This window comes from Anabas testudineus, chromosome 6 (assembly GCF_900324465.2).
Source record: "Anabas testudineus chromosome 6, fAnaTes1.2, whole genome shotgun sequence".
NCBI classification, from domain to species: domain Eukaryota; kingdom Metazoa; phylum Chordata; class Actinopteri; order Anabantiformes; family Anabantidae; genus Anabas; species Anabas testudineus.
This window is the reverse complement of record NC_046615.1, coordinates 21,974,410-21,995,645: the sequence shown is the minus strand read 5'-3', so window position 1 is coordinate 21,995,645 and position 21,236 is coordinate 21,974,410. Positions and strand designations below refer to the sequence as shown.

Genomic DNA, 21,236 nt, shown 5'->3' with positions numbered 1-21,236 from the left:
AGGGCATATAAATATACACATACAGTATATACATATTTATATATCTTTCATACTCACAGTTTGTTATTTCGGATAATTAGAGGCCTGTTCAGTTTACAGGTGGGAGGAGGTAGGCTGGAAAGACATAATCTGCTGAATTAACAAGAAAGGCATTTAGTCCGAAACACCTGTCGGGGTGCAGGTGCTCTTTCATTGTTACAGTAATGCTGATTAATGTGGAATATCCCAGAAATACACGATTAACATGAAAAAGAAAAAGCCTTAAAACACACACCTTTAATATTTTCAGTCAGCAAAAATGAGCCAACCAAACAGCAGTGGCTTTAAAAACCTGCACCAGAAACTCACCGGTCATGCAAAAATAAAAGTTTACAATGGAAACTAGGATGTCAGCCTCTTCTTTTTCCAGAGAAGCCTTTGGACAAACAAGAAGAAATAATTAACTATACACCAAACACAAAAGTAAATGCTAATGCTAGCTAACTAGTTAGCAAGAGACAGCAGTATTACAGCTAGCTAATATAAATATAAACACTGTATGTTGTGAGAAGTGGACATTAACATTCAGAGCTAAGTTGTGAAATGTTTAAAAGCTAAAATTAACACGTTTTACCTTAACACATGTAATCAGGGCCGTGAAGACGTGATTTCTGAGGCTTTTTCATAAAACAACACAACAAAATCACACTTACCACCATGGTGCAAAGTTCATGTTGGTTAAACACCGTCCTCCCTCAGTGTTGTGTTTTTCTTTCTTCTGTATTAAGTCTGTTGCAGCGGCTCATTACAACACCTCGTCCACAGGTTACAGTCAGCTCAGGTGTGTGTCCGTAACGCCCCCCGCACCTGTGGCGGCTTGTTCTTCTGTAACGTTAGCTTAACTTAGCTAGCCACCGGACAGAATAATGAGCAGCTCCATGGATTATGCCTTCCCAGCTGGAGATGAAAGCGACACCAGTAATGACGAGTGGGATGTCGGATGTTGTCCTGATAAAACGTCTCCCCGCATTAAGGTTAGAATTAAAGACTTAAACCGCTCCAAGCTGAGGACACCTTAGCTAATGTCAACGCCGCGCAGCTAACGCTAGCAAAGCGCTAAGCTAGTTTGATTTTCTTAATTTTACGTTAGCAAGCAACATCTCTAGCTATTAATTTCTTTTTCGGCCGAATTGTAGTCTCTAAAGTGGCTTAAATAGTTTAACTCCGTATAAGTTGCTCACCCAACGTAGATTATAGTGGAAACTATGTGAATAAACGGTGCTGCTGTGCTATTCCTTCCTGTTTGGAGCGCAAAGTTTACCAGTGCAAGCTAACAACGTAGATTTAAGTGCAATAAAACATCTGTGACAAGTTTTTTTTTTTTTCCCATAAATGCTCCAAGTAGCTCTGTCGAGTGCAGTAATAATATATGTAATCAGATAATGTCTTACTTTTTCGGCTGGCTTCAATTTATGGAGATTAGCTAACTTTAGCTAACAATAACATAGCCCAAGTTCAATGAAAGCTTGCTAACATTAGCTTAACGATAATAACTTCCCAACAGCTGCTCTATTGCAGTTTCTACAACATAATCACAATAATTGTATATATCACAACAAAGTGTGCTTATCCTCCAAACGCTATCCTTAAAAAATGTTTCAGTTTTTATAGTTAAGGTTTTTATATACTATTATTCACTATTTGCTAGATTTAATTGGCACCTTTTCACATTGCTGGAGATTCATGAGTTAAAAGTAAATTTATAGTTTGTTTTCTCCACATATGACAACTTAAAAAAGTCTGGCTTTATTGCCTAGCCCTTGTGGAAGAAGTTAATATATCTGAATTAAAAAGTATTGTTCTGTATTTTTACAGGATCTGGATGCTGTAGTATCACATACAGAAGATGATGTGTCTTTGTTAAAAAGAGCCATCAGTAAAGGAGACATTGGGACTGTGGAACAACTGCTGGACAAAGGCAAGTACTGTTGTCTGTATGATACAGCTTCACACTCAGCTGTAAATAAATAAATAAAGAATTATTGTGAATCATGTTTCCATTTTTTTTGATGCTGTAACTTTGACAGTACTTGTAAAGATGCATGTACAGTATATGTGTCGTCGTTGATTGTTTTATAATCACACAGACCTGTATTTGCAGAAATCAATAGAAAATTGAGCTAAAACTAAATTAATCTAGGTCCTGATTTTGTGCGTGCGTGTACCCGCTTGAGGGCATAAGGCCAAATTACTTTGGTCTTTTTTGGTTGAGACAGGTATGGATGTGGAGACCAGGCTTAGTTTTGAATGGACTCCCCTGATGTGTGCTGTCAGTGTGGCTAATTACGACTTGGCCGTACTGCTTCTGGACAGAGGAGCCAGTGCCAACTTCAGCAAAGGTCAGAACAGTGTGAATCAATTTGTTTAGGGGTAAAGTTACAAAAACAAAAATTAGGCATACAAATGTATTCTATCCTGTATCGGTTGGTTGATATTTTGATCCACACATCCACTGACCTCTCTGTGATCCCTCACCTATCTCCTTTCAGGTGGATTGCCTAATCAGATTGTGTGATTAGGCAACACCATTACAATGCTGCCTTCTAGGCTTGGATATTTAACAGCCATCCCTAATCCTCCTGACTGTCCCTGTTGCGTTGGTGTCGAGCTATGCTTCCCTCTGGCACCTTTTTTCAATTTCCTAACCAGCGACAGCCACAGACCAGTGAACCAATCAGGCCTTTGCACCAGTATGCTTCATCTGACATTACTTAATGGCAATGACGCCAAAGAGGAGCTCTTGCAGAAACACACCACTAATCCTTTGAGTTGTTTTTAGTTCATTCACATTGCACCCCCATCCCAAAGCGAAAAAAATTAAAGGCATCTGTCTGCATCGAGGTCAGTCTAGGTAAAATAACTATTGGGAAGAATTCTACTGTGTTAAGAAATCAGCATTTAAATGCAGTACATGTAAAATTACAAATCCTCATGCAGTATTGCATGCATGCTATTTGCCATCACTGCTGCAGTTACAATACATTTATTCTGAGACAACTGAATTGTTAAGTTTCTTAGCTGTCCACTATGAACCCTCCTGTGGCCTCAGGAAGTCCCCACACCCCATTTTGGAGCCACAGCTCTAGTCATGCTTTTGATATCTGATGTTAATTAATTCTCAATCCAGAATGTCAAATTAAACTGTGTATGTGACTGATTTCAAGAGGCCTCGCCATCTGATGCTTGAGGCAGGTGAAGGAAACAATTAAACAGGGGGATGACGTGTGGTCACGTCCTGGTGGCGTTTATCCAAGCAGTGAGGCCGACCGGAGGAATGCATGAGTGATTGATAACGGTCACCATGCCGCCGTCATACCCTCACACCAATTCTCAGGCCTCAGATTTATTTACTCCGGACCTCTGTAGACGCAAACCAGTCAGTCTGGTTTATACCCACACACACATAATGTAAACACACACACACTTGCACACAGATATAGAGCCAAACATGCACAGCCACAAAGACACAGGAACCCACATACAGACGTAGAGGTATGCATGCACACACACAAATACACACTGTGATACACACACGTTGGGGACTCGGTCATTGGTGGAACAAAACAGGAATTGAATGCATTGCCATGGGTCTCAGACCAGTCTTATCAGGATGAGATAAGGAGACAGCTCCTCTGAAGTCATGTAGGCCTATAAAAGCTGCCACACTTCCTGATGCCAGATAAATGGCTATCCATCTCCATCACCCTGTTCTCATCTCAGATTTTTTCCTTATTACAGCATGATGTATGACTTCATTGTAATGGTCCTCGTCTTTCTTCTAACGTTTTGCTAAATAGTGTAATTACGATTACTAATGAGGATTTTATACCTTTTAATTTGTTCCAGTGAGGTAACTAGAGTGATGAACTACATCATACCTAAAAACAATGAAATTGGACTTTGAATAACACATACACTTTTTCAGTGTTTTAAGCTACAGGGACATACACCACCTACTTTACTTTTTTCTAATTTCTTTACATTAATCTCTAATAATTATAAATAATGTGCAGATGTCTACTAATTAATACATACATTACCAAAAATGTAAGTAAATCACAAACCACATTAAAAGCAGCTTAAAAGTGTGGAAGCTTTGAGGTAGCAGAGTAGTCGCCAAGATTTAACATAAACATTCAAGAGGAGAATGCCAGCTGCTGGCAGTGAAATAAAACTCTTAAATGTCAATATGTTGAAGTGCCTTTGTATTTTTATGATCCTAGACATAGTACCCATCTGATTAGGTAGTAGAAACATTAAAAGCTGCTTCCCATGTCTGCCACTTGGCTACTGTAAGCTTGCATCAGAAAAACACACACAATCACTGTTTGTCACACAAACAGACTAACAGGCCTCTGTCACTTTGTGATTTATTCTACACTGATGTTGCCACTAACCATGAGTATTTAGACTCGTTTTTTAAGCAATTGCATTAGATCTGTAGCGTCAAACACAGTGATTTGGTTTGTCCTGTATGTTGTGTCCATGTTTTAGCCATTTAGACTGCAGCGAGACCTGCTCCCTTTAGTTCCCTCGCCCTCTGTATCTCTTATTCACAGTGTATGTATATTATTTACATATTCATCACATTAGAATGCAGTAACAGTATTTTACTCCACTTGACCTAATTTACAGTTTATCAATTTAAATATGAGAGTGTAGTAGTAGTACTATACTGCAATAACAGAATCATACTCTTACCTTTGACTACATAGTACTGTATTTGAGTTAATCCATACTTAAATTCTATGTTTGTTTATATCTCTAGCTTATTGTCGTGATATGTTCACTGAAATCCTCTGCTGCTGTAATGATGCAAATTTCCCTGCTGTGGGAAATTCAGAGTAGAGTAGTTATATATATTGTTATATTTCAAACAAGAACTCAATGGAAGATATGCTAGAGTAAATGCTAAAGTAACAGCTAGACTGGCAGCACTGCTTTCTAGTGCATTTGCAAATTGTTTGTTTGTTTATATGCAAGTAGGCACATAAATAATATAAGCGCATTTCTAACTACAATTAGCACTAGCCATGCTAGCAGCAGCGTAAGCAGCCTTCATTTGTCATCACCGCTTAACGTGAATGTTGATCTTTGACATAATCCTTCATTCATATTTCAAGTTGGCATAAATGAGAAATGCATTAGCTTAAAACAATAACCAGTAGGTTAAATTTGAAAACCTGATTAATCTACTAAAAATAATCATTAGGTTTTTAAGTTTTTTGGAGCCATTTGCAAAACAGACCCACACTATTTGCCATTACTGGTTCTGTATTTATTTATTTTTTTAAATAATGAATGCTAAATTCAATATTATATAAATTAAATTGAATCTTGTGAGGATTCATTTGCACATAAATGCTTTATCGCACACAGATCACTGGACGGTGCTCATGGCCAGCTGCACTGCGTCTGCCAGTGAAGACAAAATTGCACACTGCGTGGAGCTTCTGTTGTCCAGAAATGCTGATCCCAACATGGTGGACAGGTGAGTGGGTGTACAGATGTGTTTCAGGTCAAAATGTTTATGGGATTTTCAGCACAATACGCACCATCTTACCCCTATTGCTGTATACCAAATAATAACACTCCAGACTTGACTTGAACAGGGGAGGAAGAAAGAAGGGGTGGATCAGATTTCCTTTGATGGTTCTTGTTATGTTTAGCTGCCATGTGGTAGCATTATGCACCACAGTACTCCATACAGTGTGTGTGTATGTTTGTGTGTTTTGTTTGGAATGTCCTGTTATGGCATGTGCATGTACAGACGGGTATTAGACAGACAGACAAACAAACATACCAAGTGTAAGGGGTGGCCAGGCAAATTTCAGATGCTTTTTTTACACGCTTTGATGGAAACCAGTAAGCATGGTTATGGTTAATTATGGGTGGAAATGTCCCAGGCATATATGCAACAATGATTGAAACGGGACTTGTAATTCCATTTTATTGTATTCAGACCTGTTGCACATTCAAATATCACAATCTAAATTTCGACATATACAGTACTTTGACATGCTCATTACCAAATCCATGCTTAACCCTTAACAATCCAGTGTTTGTTCTGCAGTATGTGTATTATTTATTGATCTGACAAATACACATTGTACTATGTTCTTTAACAGTGATCTAAAAATCCATCTGCTTTCTGAAACTAGTTTTGGCAATATGGTCCATTTATTCCTTTAAATATTTTCTGTTTGCCAAGTTAAATAAAACTAAGCACAAACACTGGCTAACATGATAACCATCAAGTTGTCAAGACAAGCTGACAACAAAATGTTGCACATTTCTGTGGATTGAAATTTGTAAAAATCTAATGTTTTCCTTTTAAGTGAAAGAATGATTCAAAAACACTGCCCGAATTAGCCCTTCACGCATTTAAATTCACTAGACTGCCAACCTAACATCAAGGGTTTCCTTTTTAATGTGAAGATTATTTCTATAAATATACACTCAGTGGTGAGGAGCTTTGAAAATTCCATCTAATGGAAAAGAATGAACAGAGATTATACTTGTTGCATTCTTACTGTTTCCATCTGTGGATTTTTGCCGTGTCAAAGTGAGGATGCAGCCCCCAGTGGCTTTCTTGTTTAGCTTTCCCTAAATCTCCTGCCACTCTGTCAGTGGAAGCATGCCTTTACATGCACGATACACATTGCTTGAAAACCCCATGATGACACACATGGACATGCTGTAGTGTCAGGAAATTGATTGGTTCCTTCCCAGACAAAATATTTGAAGCAAGGAAACAAGACACAGAAGGATGCAGATGAGGGGAGGTGGTTAGGGGGAGGGGCCAACAGCCCCCAACATCCAGAGCAAATGAAGAATATGAGGTTCATGTGGGTGCAGTGGATAAACCACCACCTCCTCCTCATCGCCTCTTACGTCTGAATATCAAACCAGTGATTTACACCAGCTGCTCGTCCCTTTGTCTTAATGTAAACAAGCATTCTCTGTTATCCTTCAAAGTCCTGCAGGAACGCGATGTGGGGTCCGTTGCCTGCGTATGTCCCATTTTTAACTTCGTTGTGCTGATCTTTGTTGATATTCAGCCACATTTGTGTGGCTTTTTGATTTTATATTTTGCTTCTCAGTTTCAAACTTGCTTCCTGACATGACTTAGATCAGCCAGGCAGCTTATGGGATGCCTTAAGTGCTGTTGAGATTTGAGAGGCGTGTGTGCAGTTTGAGCCTTGAATCTGTGCAGGGCAAAAAAAAAAAAAACCAGCACTATCAAGAAATTCTGAATCAAAACATAGTGCCCAGTTTCAGAAACCTCCGTGTTAGTTGCAGATCTGTTTCTTATTTCTAAACTTTTGTTACTTTTGTCAGTTTTAGTTATTCTGGTTTTATTAAATTGTGGCTTCTCCTGTTTTCATGGATGGGTACCAACTATGTCGTCCTTGTTTTTATGCTTAGGGCCACTTTGTGGAAGCCAGTTTGAGATATTGTGTGTTTGCCTGGATACAGAGAGTCCCGTGTTTTTAGAAGTCATTCCTCTTGCTGTTCTGACACCAGGAACGATGTTTACATTCAACTGTCTGCATATCGATCAGTTGTTGTTTGGAAACCAGCCAGAACTCACAGTCTGAAGGACGGGCATACACAAAAAACACTGAAACAGTATGAGAGTGACCTTGGTATCAATCCCACAGTAAAACCACCCTTGGGAAAATACAGTGACACAAGCATAAAAATAGAAATGGATGACTACCTTTCCCGTTCTCCTGGGTAAAAGAGGAACTGACTGAGGAATATGAACAAGAGTATTTGAGTTCAAGTAGAACATTAACTTTTAATTTTCCTTCATAATTTACTAAAGGAAGATGTAACTGTGCATATTGATTAGATTGTCCGTAAAACACTAATGTTAAACAGATATTCCACACAAATTCACACCTGTCAAACAAACACCACCTTTGTGTAGGAGCACTTTCCATTCAAGATAACTTATTGGTACAAAAGTCAGGAAAACAAAAAAATGTTCTACAGATAATGGCATAGTCTTTTCCTTTTTGTGAATTGCTTTTGAATTAGATAAGAAAAAAAAAAATATATATACTATGATCCTAGCATCGTTGTTGTAGTAGTTTTTCGTAGACCAACAGTCCTGTACTACTACTTTGTCCACTACTGCTGTTATTGTGTGTATGTGTATAAAAATAAAACACCATTGGGCGTGTGTCTCAATAATTCATTGGAACGTTATTATATCCATTTACAATAAATATTGACGTAAACAGACCTTTTACTACAACACATATAACATAGATTTATCAGCCATTCAGTGTTCTGTGTATTAAAAGACCTGTCAATCAATTTAAGAGAGCTAACGCATTCCCATACCCTTGGACTCACCCCTTGTTTACGTGTGAATTATGAATTATGTCCTTTAATTAGCTCCTATATTTCTAACTCTGTCTCTCTTTTACACACACACTGTCAGACACACATACAGTAAGGGAATCCATCAATCAAACAGCTCTTTAAAGCTATAAAGTAAAATATAAACCAAAATATCCTCACAACAATTGTGTTGAAGTGAAATTGGCACACACAGAGCATTAAGTAAAGAGATTCATTGCTCTTGGACTTTCCCATCCCTTTTGGATTGATTCTCACCTCCTGTGTTTGAGTCAGATGTGATAAGCAGGACCATAACAGAGGTGGTTTAAATACATTTTATCAAATAGAAGATACACATGAAGGCAACAGTTATCTTTTTAGAACATGGTAGCTAGCTAGATTTGTTGTTTGTTTTTTTTTTTTATAAGGTCTTGAACTTAAATTGTCTTGCACTAGATAAATAAAATTAAGTTAAATGCTCTGCAACCACTAAAGGAAATTATTGCATATATCTTTAGTATTTTTATTATTTTTCTACACTTGCAGAATATGCAAAGTATCTGAAACCAACATAGTCAGATACAGACTGAGACTGCAGGGCTGTGTGCACCTGCACACACAGGGATCTTGCCCAGAAGTTTTAAAGATGGTAGAGCATCAGACTCCAAATGGAAAAAAAACTTCCAAAATGAGTCAGAAATGGAGGAGAAATCCAATTAGACATCTGCATATATAGATGTTTTTCTAGTAGCAAAGTTTTGTCATTGCATGTAAACGTGTTTTCTCAATAACATGGTTACTTAAGTGCATTTAAACACAGTCACTGAATAAAATAAGGTAGCTGTGCATTATCACATACCTTGCTGGTCTCGGTATGTCTTTTATTTGATATCTTCGGCATTTATTATGCATGTCAATGGCAAACCAGAGTCAGTGGAGAAAATGTAAATCAAACACCAAACATTGAAGAATCAGTGTTTTAACAGTTGTTGGAAGATACTAAATAAATCAACTGCAAGAAGCTGGATTATTCTGCAGGACTGGATTGTAAAACTTCACTAATGGTTTTTGATACTTCTCTGGGTTACCATTGTAGTCAGCTGTTTTATATATGTCCATGCTGACTACAGCTTTCTGACTTCACTGAAGAATAAAGCCTCTAATCTTTCAGAACTGCATTTTGAAGGTTACAAGTTTGGAGAAAAGATTTTTGGTGACTTTTTCAGTAGAAACCTTCATTATACTCAAAATGTGATTTTATTAGAACAGAATAAACACTTGGACTCTTTGTACTGTGGTCAGCCACAGTTGAAACAGCAAGTGTCCTGCATCACTGCATCAGTAGTGTTCTCAGGTTGTGTTGAATGATTATATGGTGTTTTCTGCCCTCCGGTGGTTTCTTTGTCCTTTTCTGTCAACATCCTGCTAACCAGTTTCCCCATGCTTCATTTTTCCTCACACCTTTTACTCCCTTTCAATCTCATGTAATTTTAGCTCTTTCCTTCTCTTATTATTTCTTCTCTCTCTCGAGCTGATTACCCTCCTTAGTGCCGTTCTAAACTCTTTTATGAACTGTTTGATAAAAATGTTATTAGTATTTTAACCTTTTTGTCTCTTATCCTTTTTAGATGTCAAGTGACCTGTTTGATGCTGGCAGCCAGGGATGGCTACAGCAAGGTTATCAACCTGCTGGTATCCCATGGTGCAGAAATTAACTACCAGGATCACAATGGATACACAGTGTGTTACAGTAGTGTTTTTTGTCATAGCAGAGTTAGGATCTACTGATCATGCTGTAATGATCTGAAGGATTAAAAGTATCATTTATTATATACATTTCATTGTTGGATATGTGACTTGGATTTGACTGTTAGTATCTAATGCAAATGTTTTTGCCAGGCCTTGTGTATAGCAGTACAGTATGGCAGAGAGGAGGCGGTGCTAAAGCTTCTCCAACTGGGAGCAGACAAAACCGTAACGACTCACAGTGGCAAGAGCCCTGCCAACCTGGCCACAATTTTTAAACACACACAGGTGCCTAAGCTAAGGTTTGATGTATGTTGTAGGGATGTGGATTAAGGCAATATTATATTGTGTATGATTCAATTGTATCTGCAGTCTCTTGTTAGTATTGTGCTACAGTACACATTCTGTCATTTGCAGTTCTATGGCTTTTATATAACGTACCAGTGTGCAGTAGCAGTGTGACATACTTTATTTTCCCTATTTAGCAACGTAGCAGGTGGCATAATAAAAATAATTCAGAATTGGTAATATAGAACTGGTTGCATCCTTTATACTTCACTTATAAATGTCTGCCAAATGACTAAAGGAAAATGTAGGGTTTTATGGAACAAGGGGCATTAGTTCTTCTGTTGGATAAAGTTGGTCTGAAGCCAGGTCTTAATTTAAATCTGCCAAAATATTTAGTGTCTTCATATTATTGTCTGTCCACAGATAGCCAGGATCCTGGCATCTTCTTCCAACATTTCTACAGTGCAGCCATTCGGTTGTATGGAGGACACCCTGTCTAAGTTCTTCAAGACTAATGCTGAACCTCCATCTTCCAAAGAAAGGTACGATTACCTGCAACCTGCAGGGCTTAAACAGGTTTGGCAGAGTGCATTTTATAGGCATTACAGTTATGCTTAACAAGGTTATCCAGGTTTTTGGAACGTCAGAGTAATGTTTCTGCAAGAATCAGTGCTGAATGACCAGGCTTGTTAGAGCCGTAAAGTTGACTTGTCTTTTGTGTTTGATCCCAATTGGGATAAGGGGCAAAATATAGTGAACACAAATCAGTTGTTCTGAATTTGTGAAAATCAGGAGTTTAGTATTTTTACTTTCCTGGAAAAGAAACCAAGTTGTGAATTAGCACAAATAGCACCTTTACTCAGGCTCCATTGCAGAGTATTGATAAAGAAATTCAAGAAACCTTTGTTATTTCTATGTTTTTCATGCTCGAGCTCAATACCCTGCTATATTAATGTGCTTACATACTGTGCATAGGGTTGTCATCTTTTGATTAGTCAGATTTAATGGAATGCAGTATTTCATGGCTCACTGCAGTCTGTGAGCTTGTCGCCCTCTGTTGGGTTTTCTGTGAACTGTTGCCTGTGCAGCAGGTGTTGCTGAGCCTTGTTGAACCAGACATAAACAAAAATAAACCTCTTGCGTGAGTGTTTAGTCCGTCCTGACTGGGCAGTTATCATTAGGCAAAAACATTGTATTTAATTATGTCTGGCAGCAAGAACTACAGCTTGTAAGCCTGTAAACATTATTGCTATCTTTCTATCATGTCCGCTTCAAACCTAAGAATTCACATATTTTGCACATCATGAGAAGAGAGAATAATTTGTAAAGGTTGTTTTACAGGTAAACCAAAGCTGCATGTACCCTGCACTGTCTGAACTGATTGACACTTGTGTTGCACTAAATTCCCAAAGAGGAAAGATGCCTTTCCTTGTGTCCACCCCCTCTACAGGGAGATCAGAGGTTCAGGAACACTGGAATTAGAAAGGATGAGGTTTATTGCTTAAGGATATTTGAGCAGGGTAGATTTGTGCATTAGTGAAGTCAAACACAACCGAGAACGAGCTCCCTTTTCATTATGCTGTTGGTGAGCTGTGAAACTGAACAACATTTTCTCATGCACTATTGTTCCTGCTCAGACATTTCTGGTCAATTCCTGACCCAACTGCAGTCCTGGTGATAGAAGAAAGTATCTAGGTGGACACTTTATTTTCATGGAAGTTTTTCTCTGCAAAACAGAAGAAAAGTTTAATGTTGTGTGAACTGTTGGCTGCACCTGCTGAATGACATCTCTCATTATACACCCTCCATAAATATAGCCAGAACATTTGGAATAACATGACAACAACGACTACATCCAGATAAATATAAATATCCATAATAATTCTGCGGGGGGCAAATTTCCGGATGGATAGGTCTGGCTCTCACTAGAGGTAATACTGTGGAATAAGTCAGACGTTTTGAGTCTGTAAAAGTCAAGGTGAACTCTCTACCCTCCTCAGTGTACCCAAGCTCGATGACCTTGGGCTCCTCCTACATGGTCTTGATCTTGGCTACCTCACTGACATCATGACTGTAAGTACCGATTGCATTTGTCTAATGTGTTTTCTCCTGCCTCACTGATTATGACCATGATAATGAGAGATCTGTATAGACACAGGTCTGTACAGTATAAAATCTACAGTGTGCGTGAGATACAGTGATCCCAAATGTGTTGAGCACAGCTGCATTGACAGAATGACGTTCACATGCTTGGCAACAGGTCATGAGATGACATGTTTACATATTTTGCTTAGTGTTTGATAATAAATCTAATGTGCTTGGCCTGAATTAAAATAAGGGTAAAGAGCTTAATTCCTATGTTATATGTGAGTACTTGTGAGTACTTTTCACAGATGCAGGTAGGTTGTCACTATATGGTAAAGCCTTATGCAGGTACATCTGTTTCAGGTGTTGGGGTCAGGAAAGGAGCAGCTGTAGAAGTTTTGATTTGCTAAATGCTGAATGATGATTTCTCTTTCTTGCTCTGTTGTTTACATACATGTGTAAATGTGAAGGAAAATGACATCACTTGGAGCTACCTATTGACCATGGAGAAGGAGGACCTGGAGAAGGTAAAGATTAACTGTAACACCTGTGTGTCTGCCAGCTTTCAAGGTGATTCAAAAAGAGATGAGGGTAGGATCTGATATCACTGCCACAGAATTAAATGTAAAATTCCAGCCCACGTCAAAAATTTCCTGGTGAATTATAGGCAACTTATTTTTTTGTGTAATTCCATTAGATTGGTATCACAGATGCGATGGACCAGCAAAAGGTACTGGATGCTGTGCAGCTAATGCACCTGGACAAAGTGGACTTGGACACAATCAGCCAACTGGGAACTGCAGACTGTGGGTAGGTAGTACTAAGACCTTTAGAAATGTCTCTGGGGAAACTGGTAGTTACTGTAGTTTTAAGGCAGTATTAAGATATTGGGATGACTAAAAATCTGGTTAGAGGTTGTAGGCAGTATTCTCTGTACTTTTACACTGCCTGTCCAAAAAAAAAAAAAAATCAATGCGCTCTAATATTTTGTTGGTCCACCTGTAGCTGTGATTACAGCACACATTCACTGTGGCATCGTTTCAAGCTTCGGCAATGTCACAACATTTATTCTCGTCCAGACTTGTGTTAATTTTTTGCCAAGATCTTGTATTGATGATAGGAGATCCCAAAGATTCTCAAGGGGGTTAAGGTCTGGCCAAGTGCCCACTCCATGTGTGAAAGTGATGAGTCATGCTCCCTAAACCAGTCTTTCACAATTTGAGCCAGATAAATCCTGGTATTATCATCTTGGAATATGTCCGTGACATCAGGGAAGAAAAAGTCCACTGATGGAATAACCTGGTCATTCAGTATATTCAGGTGGTCAGCTGACCTAATTCTTTGGACACATAACGTTGCTGAACCTGGACCTGCAGCAACCCCAGATCATAGCACTGCCCCCACAGACTTGTACAGTAGACACTAGACATGATGGGTGCATCACTTCACCCTCCTCTCTTCTTACCCTGATGCTCCATCACTCTGGAACATGGTAAATCGGGACTCATCAGACCACATGACCTTCTTCCATTGGACAGTTATTAACCCAGTTTTTCAGTAGTTTCATCAACCTCCTCAGATGTTTTCTTTGATTCATGCCAATAATTTGACCCTTCTGAAGCATATTAACATCTTTTCCCCGACCACAGGATGTGTCTTCAGACGTGGTTGTTTAAGAAATAAGAAGCTACTCACTGCATCAGTTAGAGTTAAATAACGTGTTGCCAGCTGAAAAATAATCATCCATAATTATTCAGTGGGAGGCTCTTACCTATTTGCTTAGTTAAATCCAGGTGGTAATTTATTTTTTTTTTTAGGATGATCAGTGTATATACACAGCAAACTCTAAACATAACAAAAATCACTGTAGATTGTGGTGTAAGTAACAGAAGCCTTGTCTAAAGGTGCTGGAGATGGTCTTACAGTATTTGAAAATGTACTTGTTACAGTCTGCTAGGAATGATAAGCTGTCAGTTGGGGAAACAAAAAAAGGGGATTCCATAAACACTCTGCACAAAGCCAGAAACAAAGTGGAAGGTAGTAGCAAAAATTTAAACACTTGTCAGCCACACACCTTAAACCCTCCCCCACATCCAGCCCTCCTTCATCTGACTGTAATGCTTTGTCTGTCCTCCTCCACTGGAAGTCGTCCATCAGCCCTATAAGCATCTCACTGTCCAATCTCCGTATCCCCCTCCTCCCATCACCGTAGCTAAGCCCTGAGCCAGGCCCTAATGGTTTAAGTGGAGCTGTAATGATTTGTAACGTGAGACACGATGGGAGGGTGCAATGAGCAGAGTAGAGTCGGCAACAGAGGCCAAACAGAGTCATTGCACTGCACCCCATCACTTCATGAATCCTCTGCAGAGCTGGACTTACTACTTTTCTCTGCCCTTGTCTGCTGGATGAGAGACAGTCCATTAGAAGGTGGGCATGGTGATGGAGCAGGGTGGAAAGTGTGATCTGGGCATTCACTATGAAATAATTAAAAGTAGTGTTTTCTGACTTGTCAGAAACCTGTGAAGAGGTTCGATTCGTGGTATAAATGCCTCATTACAGTAATTCAGTCTGTATGTAGAAGAAAAAATCCATTGATGGAATAACCTGGTCATTCAGTATATTCAGGTAGTCAGCTGACCTCATTCTTTGGACTCATGTTGCTGAACCTAGACCAGACCAACTGCAGCAACCCCAGATCATAGCACTGCCCCCACAGGCTTGTATCATAGACACTGACATGATGGGTGCATCACTTCACCCTCCTCTCTTCTTACCCTGATGCTCCCATCACTCTGGAACAGGGTCAATCTGGACTCATCAGACCACATGACCTTCTTCCATTGGACAGTTTTTAACCCACTTTTAGTAGTTTCATCAATCTCCTTAGATGTTTTCCTTTGATTCATACCAATATTTTGACCCTTCTGAAACATCTTTTCCACGACCACAGGATGTGTCTTCACACATGGTTCACAACTGTCTGCCTGACATGGACTACACATATCCTGAATCAGACTGACAGGTCAGATGTGGCAGAGAATTCTGAGGATGTTTTGCTCATTCATTTAGTGAACAATTTAGTGAACAATCTGCACAGAATGTAGTTATTTTGGACTGACTGGACCTTGACTTGGAGCATGTCGTATGTTACCTTCTGGCCTCAATGTGAAGCAGTAAGTCTACACATCCAAGGTTATCAAGTGGTTTCATGCTCTTCCACTAATCAACAATTGGTGACAGTAATGCACCAATATTACTGTTTAATACAATTCTACATTTGATCATTGTTAGGTTCACCAAAAAATCTTGTTAGCTGAAGTTCTACTACTACATGGGGGATGGCACTTGGTCCATTAGACTTTCCCTTCATCAATTTTACAAGTGGCACACATGCATCTTCTATTAGCATTCCCACAAAACAGAACATCCATTCTATCTTCAGTCCCTTCAATGATCTTCCCACCAGGGGCCCATCATCACTCTCTGCTGCCTAGATAAACTAACAGCAGGGAGAAGGGAGGTGAGGGTGCACCACTGGCTGACTGACAGTGTTTACGTGCCCCTCTGACAGAGTGTGAGGAGGGCTGCGACGGCTGGCTGCCCAGTACCCTCACCAAGGGAAATGTACCATTAAGATAAGAGCTATCAATATCCCAGAGCACCAGGGAATGGGAAGAGGGCGATGGAGAGGTTGATGAATATAAATAACTAATCATTTGAGGTGGATGTTTTCAGGGAGGGATGACAGCATGGGTTATCATAGGGAGGAGGTGGGGAGAAGGCTTGGCCACCTGCTCAGTTTTCTGCAGAGTTTGTGAGGTGGAGAATGTTAACACAAAATTTGGTCCAAACTATTAATCTGTCTGCCTTGTCATTGCTGATTGCTAGGCATCTACAGCAGGGCTTACTTTGTTTTTATGTAGACATATCTTTTTGGCACAGATTTTAAGATGGTAAACTGACTGATCTTAGCTTTAAAGCCAGTAAAGCCTGTGAATTCTGATATGAGCAATGCATCACACAAGTGTTCCCCACATCCCTTATTCTGTTAAGGAAATTACAGTGTATTATGTACAGTGAAATTATTAGTTTGAAAGACTGAATTGTAGTTGCATAAGAATAAAGTGCTGCAGTGAATGGTTAATCTAGAAAATTGTAGTTGTGCACAGTCTGTGTATGAGCACAGAGTTTCACAGTTACAGGTAAACTGTTGTCTACTATGGCAAAGCCTTGTGCAGGTACATCTGTTTCAGGTGGTAGGTTCAGGAAGAAGCAGCTGTACAAGTTTTGATTCAGTAAAAGCTGAGTGACATCTTGCTCCTATTTGTCTAGTATGTTTTATCCAGACCCTTATCCAGAAGTTCCTCTTGTTTTGTAGAAGTGAGGAGCTGTATAACTTCCTGATAAGTCTGAGGCAGCAGTGCTGCTACCTGACAGAGACGATTCAGGATGTCATCAGCCGTTTTCCCCGCCAAACCTCTCAGGTACATGCCATCTGATTGACCTGACCTGTGTCTTCTTCTTGCAAAGTTCCACAGTCAGATTTGAACATAAGATGCTGCCGTTATGTGGCATGTGCTCTAACTATTTAAGTAAGCTACCAAGGTGCTTCATCCAGCTAGATTTACAAAATAGATCTTAACCCGTCTCTCCATGTAGCTCGTCTTCTCACTGGACCCAAACAAGGAGACTCAGACTGTCTGCAACCAGCTGGTGGTCCAAACTAATGACCTGCAGAAAGAAGTCACCTGCCTCCGCAAACTGCTATGCAAGGTACAGCTATTGTCTCCTACTTTTTAACTTACTGTAATACTGTAAAAAACATCCAGAACAGAACCATTAAGTAGACCCACAACGTGCCCCCTTACTTAATCAACAGTTGCAAATGCATTGTTTGAATTTCACAGAGGCCATATTATGCATAATCTCCTATTCTCATTTTTGTTCTGGGCCTTTGCTGAGTTGAATATTTTATAATACTATAATACCTTATGCACTACCTCTGTTCATATTAGATCTCTCCATTCCAATTGTCATAGTTTTATTTGTTTATCATTTGAAATGTGAACTTTTGAAATCCAGTCACACATGTTCAAGATGGAGTTGAGGGGAATTACGGGGAGGAAGAAGAACAACCTCATGAAAAAAGATGAGCAACATAACCATCCTCTTTGCTCCCTGGCGTAAATTGCGATATAACATGACTATTGCTTCCCCCTTTACAGTACAGTGCTACTGAAGTAGACACAGTAAGGTGTTAAAAGGAAAGCTTTCTAACTCTGGACAGGCTGTGAAAAGTCATCACTTCAACACTAAGAGGATGACCGTTTCTGTGTGGACAAAACAAATTGCATCTGCTGCTGTCTTACGTTTTCTTCTTTGGGAAAAGAAAAGGAAGTTAATTAGTTTTTTACAACTGAATTAAACACATCTGTGCAGCATACCGACGCCTCTCCAAACACAAACTGCCTGAGTTTGTCCCTAGTAGAGGAAATACTTCCTAGCGTACCGGAGACAATTAGCGCAACGATGTAGTTCTGAGGAGTTTGTATCCAAAGTTGAAGTGTGTATATGGATTTCAGAGTATCTGTATATCAGAGTTTCCAAAATAAAGGAAGTCGCAGGAAAGCGAGCAGAGGTGCAACATTTAGTTGTTGAGAGACTTTACGTTTACTTTCCGTTTTGAAAATCTGGCCTTGCTTAGGTGTCTTCATTTGGATACACAACAGTTATTAATCTGAGTTTTTATACTTGGTAATAACTGCAATAGTTAAAATAGTAAATATAACTGAAACTTGCATATGAATAATAGTAAAAGTAAAACTAACACAAGTAATATTAAAATAAATGTACTGTCATTGATTTTTGCATGTGTCATCCTTCTGTTCATGCTTTATGGAGCTAAATCTGAAGTCCTGTCAGTTTTTCTCTTACTACTAACAGTTGAAAGCAACATGAAAAGTACATATTGCATGTGTTAGATGTCGGTGTATGTGAATTCTGGCGAGCTCCAACAGGTATGTGCGGGAGTGCTTGCATGTGTGCACCTGACTTTGTGTGTGTGTTTGCATTTGTATTCCAAGAGGAGAGAGTCGTTCCTGACAAGGCAGAATCCTCGCAGCCCATAAGTCAGCACCGCTGTGACATCGACCTGTCAGCACGCAGACGATGAGGCGGAGGGATGAGGGGGCTGATGGTGGGGGTAGAGGGAAGCGAGGACACGGTGTAGGTTGGCAGGGTGAAGGAGTTTAAGACGGGAGAAAGAGGATGGCTAGAGGTGGGGGTATGGGGAGGTAGTTAAGCAGCTGATAGGTGTGTTTAGAGAGTAGGTAGATATTTGTGTGTGTGTGTGTGTGTGTGTGTTGATATCGTTAGTTGGGGCGAGTGTGGGTTCCTAGACTGTGTCAGACAGGAATCCGACAGCCAACAGGGCCCATTTGGACCCACTGGCTCCTAGCCCAGGAAGAAGGGCCGTATATACACACAAATTCTAACCTTATCTATGGAAACCTGGCTCTGGAAACACACATACACACCATCGGTACATATGCTGGGGCTCACTACACAAACGGTGACACACTTTGGTGAACTGCTTTCAACACAAATCTATTCTTACTTGCAATAACCTGAAAAAAAAAAAACATTAAACATCTCAAGTAGATGCATTAATATAAATTGTGATGATCACTGCCATCTAGTGTTGGCTTTGATAAATGTGTTCCCTACTGTCCACTACACTACCTAAAATGTTGGATAATCTTGGAGGTGTTTTCTGGAGATTTCTTGTCAACCTGCATTGTTTACTATCATGTTTACTAAGCAGCACTTCTAATCTTCTGCTCCTGACTCATATCTTGGTCTAGACCACAGTTGGGTTGTTGGTAGTCTTTACTGACCTGTCTAGTGTGCTAACACGCTGGTTTCCCTCATGCAGGACCGCTGAGGTTTTAGTTCTGCTACTGCAACATTGCATACCCACAGTATACCCTGATCTCAAACAGATGAGCCATCAGACCTGATATGATTTTTATTGAATTGGAAAAATGTGATTTACAACGCTGGTGCTCGGAGTTACTGCAGCATTTGCCAGTACTGAGTGGTTAAGACTATGACTGGTGGTGGGTGGGTAGTTTTTAATCCAAAACAGAGCACATGCTGGAAAATGCAGCACTTGATGAAATGATGACTAGTTGCATCACAGATACAGCTCAACGCTACATTAACTGTATAGATATTAATGTTAGTTAGCTTGTTAGGAGACTAGGGAGGGTACCAGCTGTAGGGTTATGGTGCTGAGGCAAACCTAAACAAACTTAAATCAATTCCTTATCGACTTCAGAGTCGTTCGGTTTCAATTGTGATGTTTCGTGGGTAATGTTATGGTAAGAATTCCACAGGACCCAGGATCCATAGCTGATATTTCCATGGATAAGAGACACAAAGCAGAGTGAACAAGTTCGCCTGAGCAGTTGAGACCAAAACACAACAATATTATAAAGGTTAAGAGGAAAAACACTTCCTGTTCACAGATCTGTGTGTTTTGATGTTGCACCAATGCTGCACTGATCTTTATGTGGGAATAACACCTTCCCAGCACATGCTAGAAGCATTTCTTTCTTAACGATGTCAGAATTGAGGAAGTTGGAGTAGCCTGGGTTCACTGCAAGACTTCCCAAGTCGAGTTCCCCCGTCGTATTCACCAGAAGAAAGCTGAAGCTGAGCTCTTTGCATGTTCCAGTTTCCTCACATGACAGGGATTCAGGGCGACACTGTGTCAACCTCTGACTTGAGGTCTGGGAACAGCATTATTCCTCCATGACTTCACCGTGACCAAGACCTGACTTTCCACTTTGGCTGGTGAATCCTTGAGGATTTGGCTCAGGAGGTTTTGGTGACTCAGGTTTGTGAGTCACGCTGCACTGGTACAATGAGACCTGATGTGCCCCCACCCTCAAAATGAGGTGGTGTCTGTTTGTTTCCCAACGGTAACTGAGCCAATATTTCCCTTCCAGTCGAGCTTTAATTGGCCTCAAACTGTCCGACCAATAAACGGTCACAATCCAGACTGGATTAGGTTTAAATGACCTGCGAACCTTCCGCTTCCTGCACGAGGTCACGTTGCTCAAACCACAGGTTTTTGTGTGTTTTCATGTTCAGATATGTGTGTGTGTGTGTGTGTGTGTTTCCTGTGTAAATCTTTCTTCATCTCCCACCTCAGATGGACGAAGCTGGAGTTTGCTGTCAGCTTCCTCAACCTGACTCCCACACCAGCTGGAGGGTCCGGTGCCTAAAGACAGTTGCACTGAGCACACTTGGAGCCACCTTCCTGTTACTCCTCTACAAAGCTGCCAGTGGAAAGGTTTACCTGCAGATGAACAGGGATGGATATTTAGTTTGAAAAGAGGCGATACGTTGGCCTGTGAGAGGACTTTTCAGTTGTTTTACGACTTGTTTTGTGTTCAAACCTGTCATTGAGTTTTTGTTAATACTTTGAGTTATTTAATTTTTGTATGCGTTTAATTAAAGTTTCGCTTCAGGAGCACGTTCTCGTGAAGTCAGATTAAAATTTAAATGTGTTTATAGAGCTGAACTTTATAAATCAGTTTCCAATCCTACAAGTCACAGACTCGCTGAACTGTGTCAGCATTTTGTATTCTCAGAAATCCCCATGTTTCCATGAGACATAAATAAAATCAGACACAGTCTGTCAGTGAACTTTCGAT

The 21,236-nt window shown here is 40.0% G+C and overlaps 1 protein-coding gene across 2 annotated transcripts; it reads left to right on the top strand.

Moving 5' to 3' along the window:
• Positions 1-809: 809 nt before the first annotated feature.
• On the top strand, positions 810-21,226 carry asz1 (ankyrin repeat, SAM and basic leucine zipper domain containing 1). 2 transcript variants are annotated; one of them, XM_026364857.1, is made up of 13 exons: positions 810-1,013; positions 1,855-1,957; positions 2,256-2,378; positions 5,419-5,530; positions 10,023-10,134; positions 10,294-10,428; positions 10,852-10,970; positions 12,429-12,501; positions 12,984-13,040; positions 13,211-13,323; positions 16,895-16,997; positions 17,173-17,286; positions 20,732-21,226. In XM_026364857.1, the coding sequence occupies exons 1-13, from the start codon at positions 906-908 to the stop codon at positions 20,909-20,911; spliced, it is 1,452 nt and encodes a 483-aa protein (XP_026220642.1). In that variant the 5' UTR covers positions 810-905; the 3' UTR covers positions 20,912-21,226. The 2 variants fall into 2 exon arrangements, with proteins under 2 accessions (XP_026220642.1, XP_026220641.1); XM_026364856.1 differs by having other exon boundaries at positions 16,892-16,997.
• Positions 21,227-21,236: the final 10 nt, after the last annotated feature.

Coding starts and splice junctions, on each gene's coding strand:
- asz1 (XM_026364856.1), top strand. CDS start 906: ATGAGCAGCTCCATGGATTATGCCTTCCCAGCTGGAGATGAAAGCGAC. Junction 10,971..12,428: donor CCTCCATCTTCCAAAGAAAG/GTACGATTACCT, acceptor TACCCTCCTCAG/TGTACCCAAGCTCGATGACC. Junction 17,287..20,731: donor TCCGCAAACTGCTATGCAAG/GTACAGCTATTG, acceptor CTCCCACCTCAG/ATGGACGAAGCTGGAGTTTG.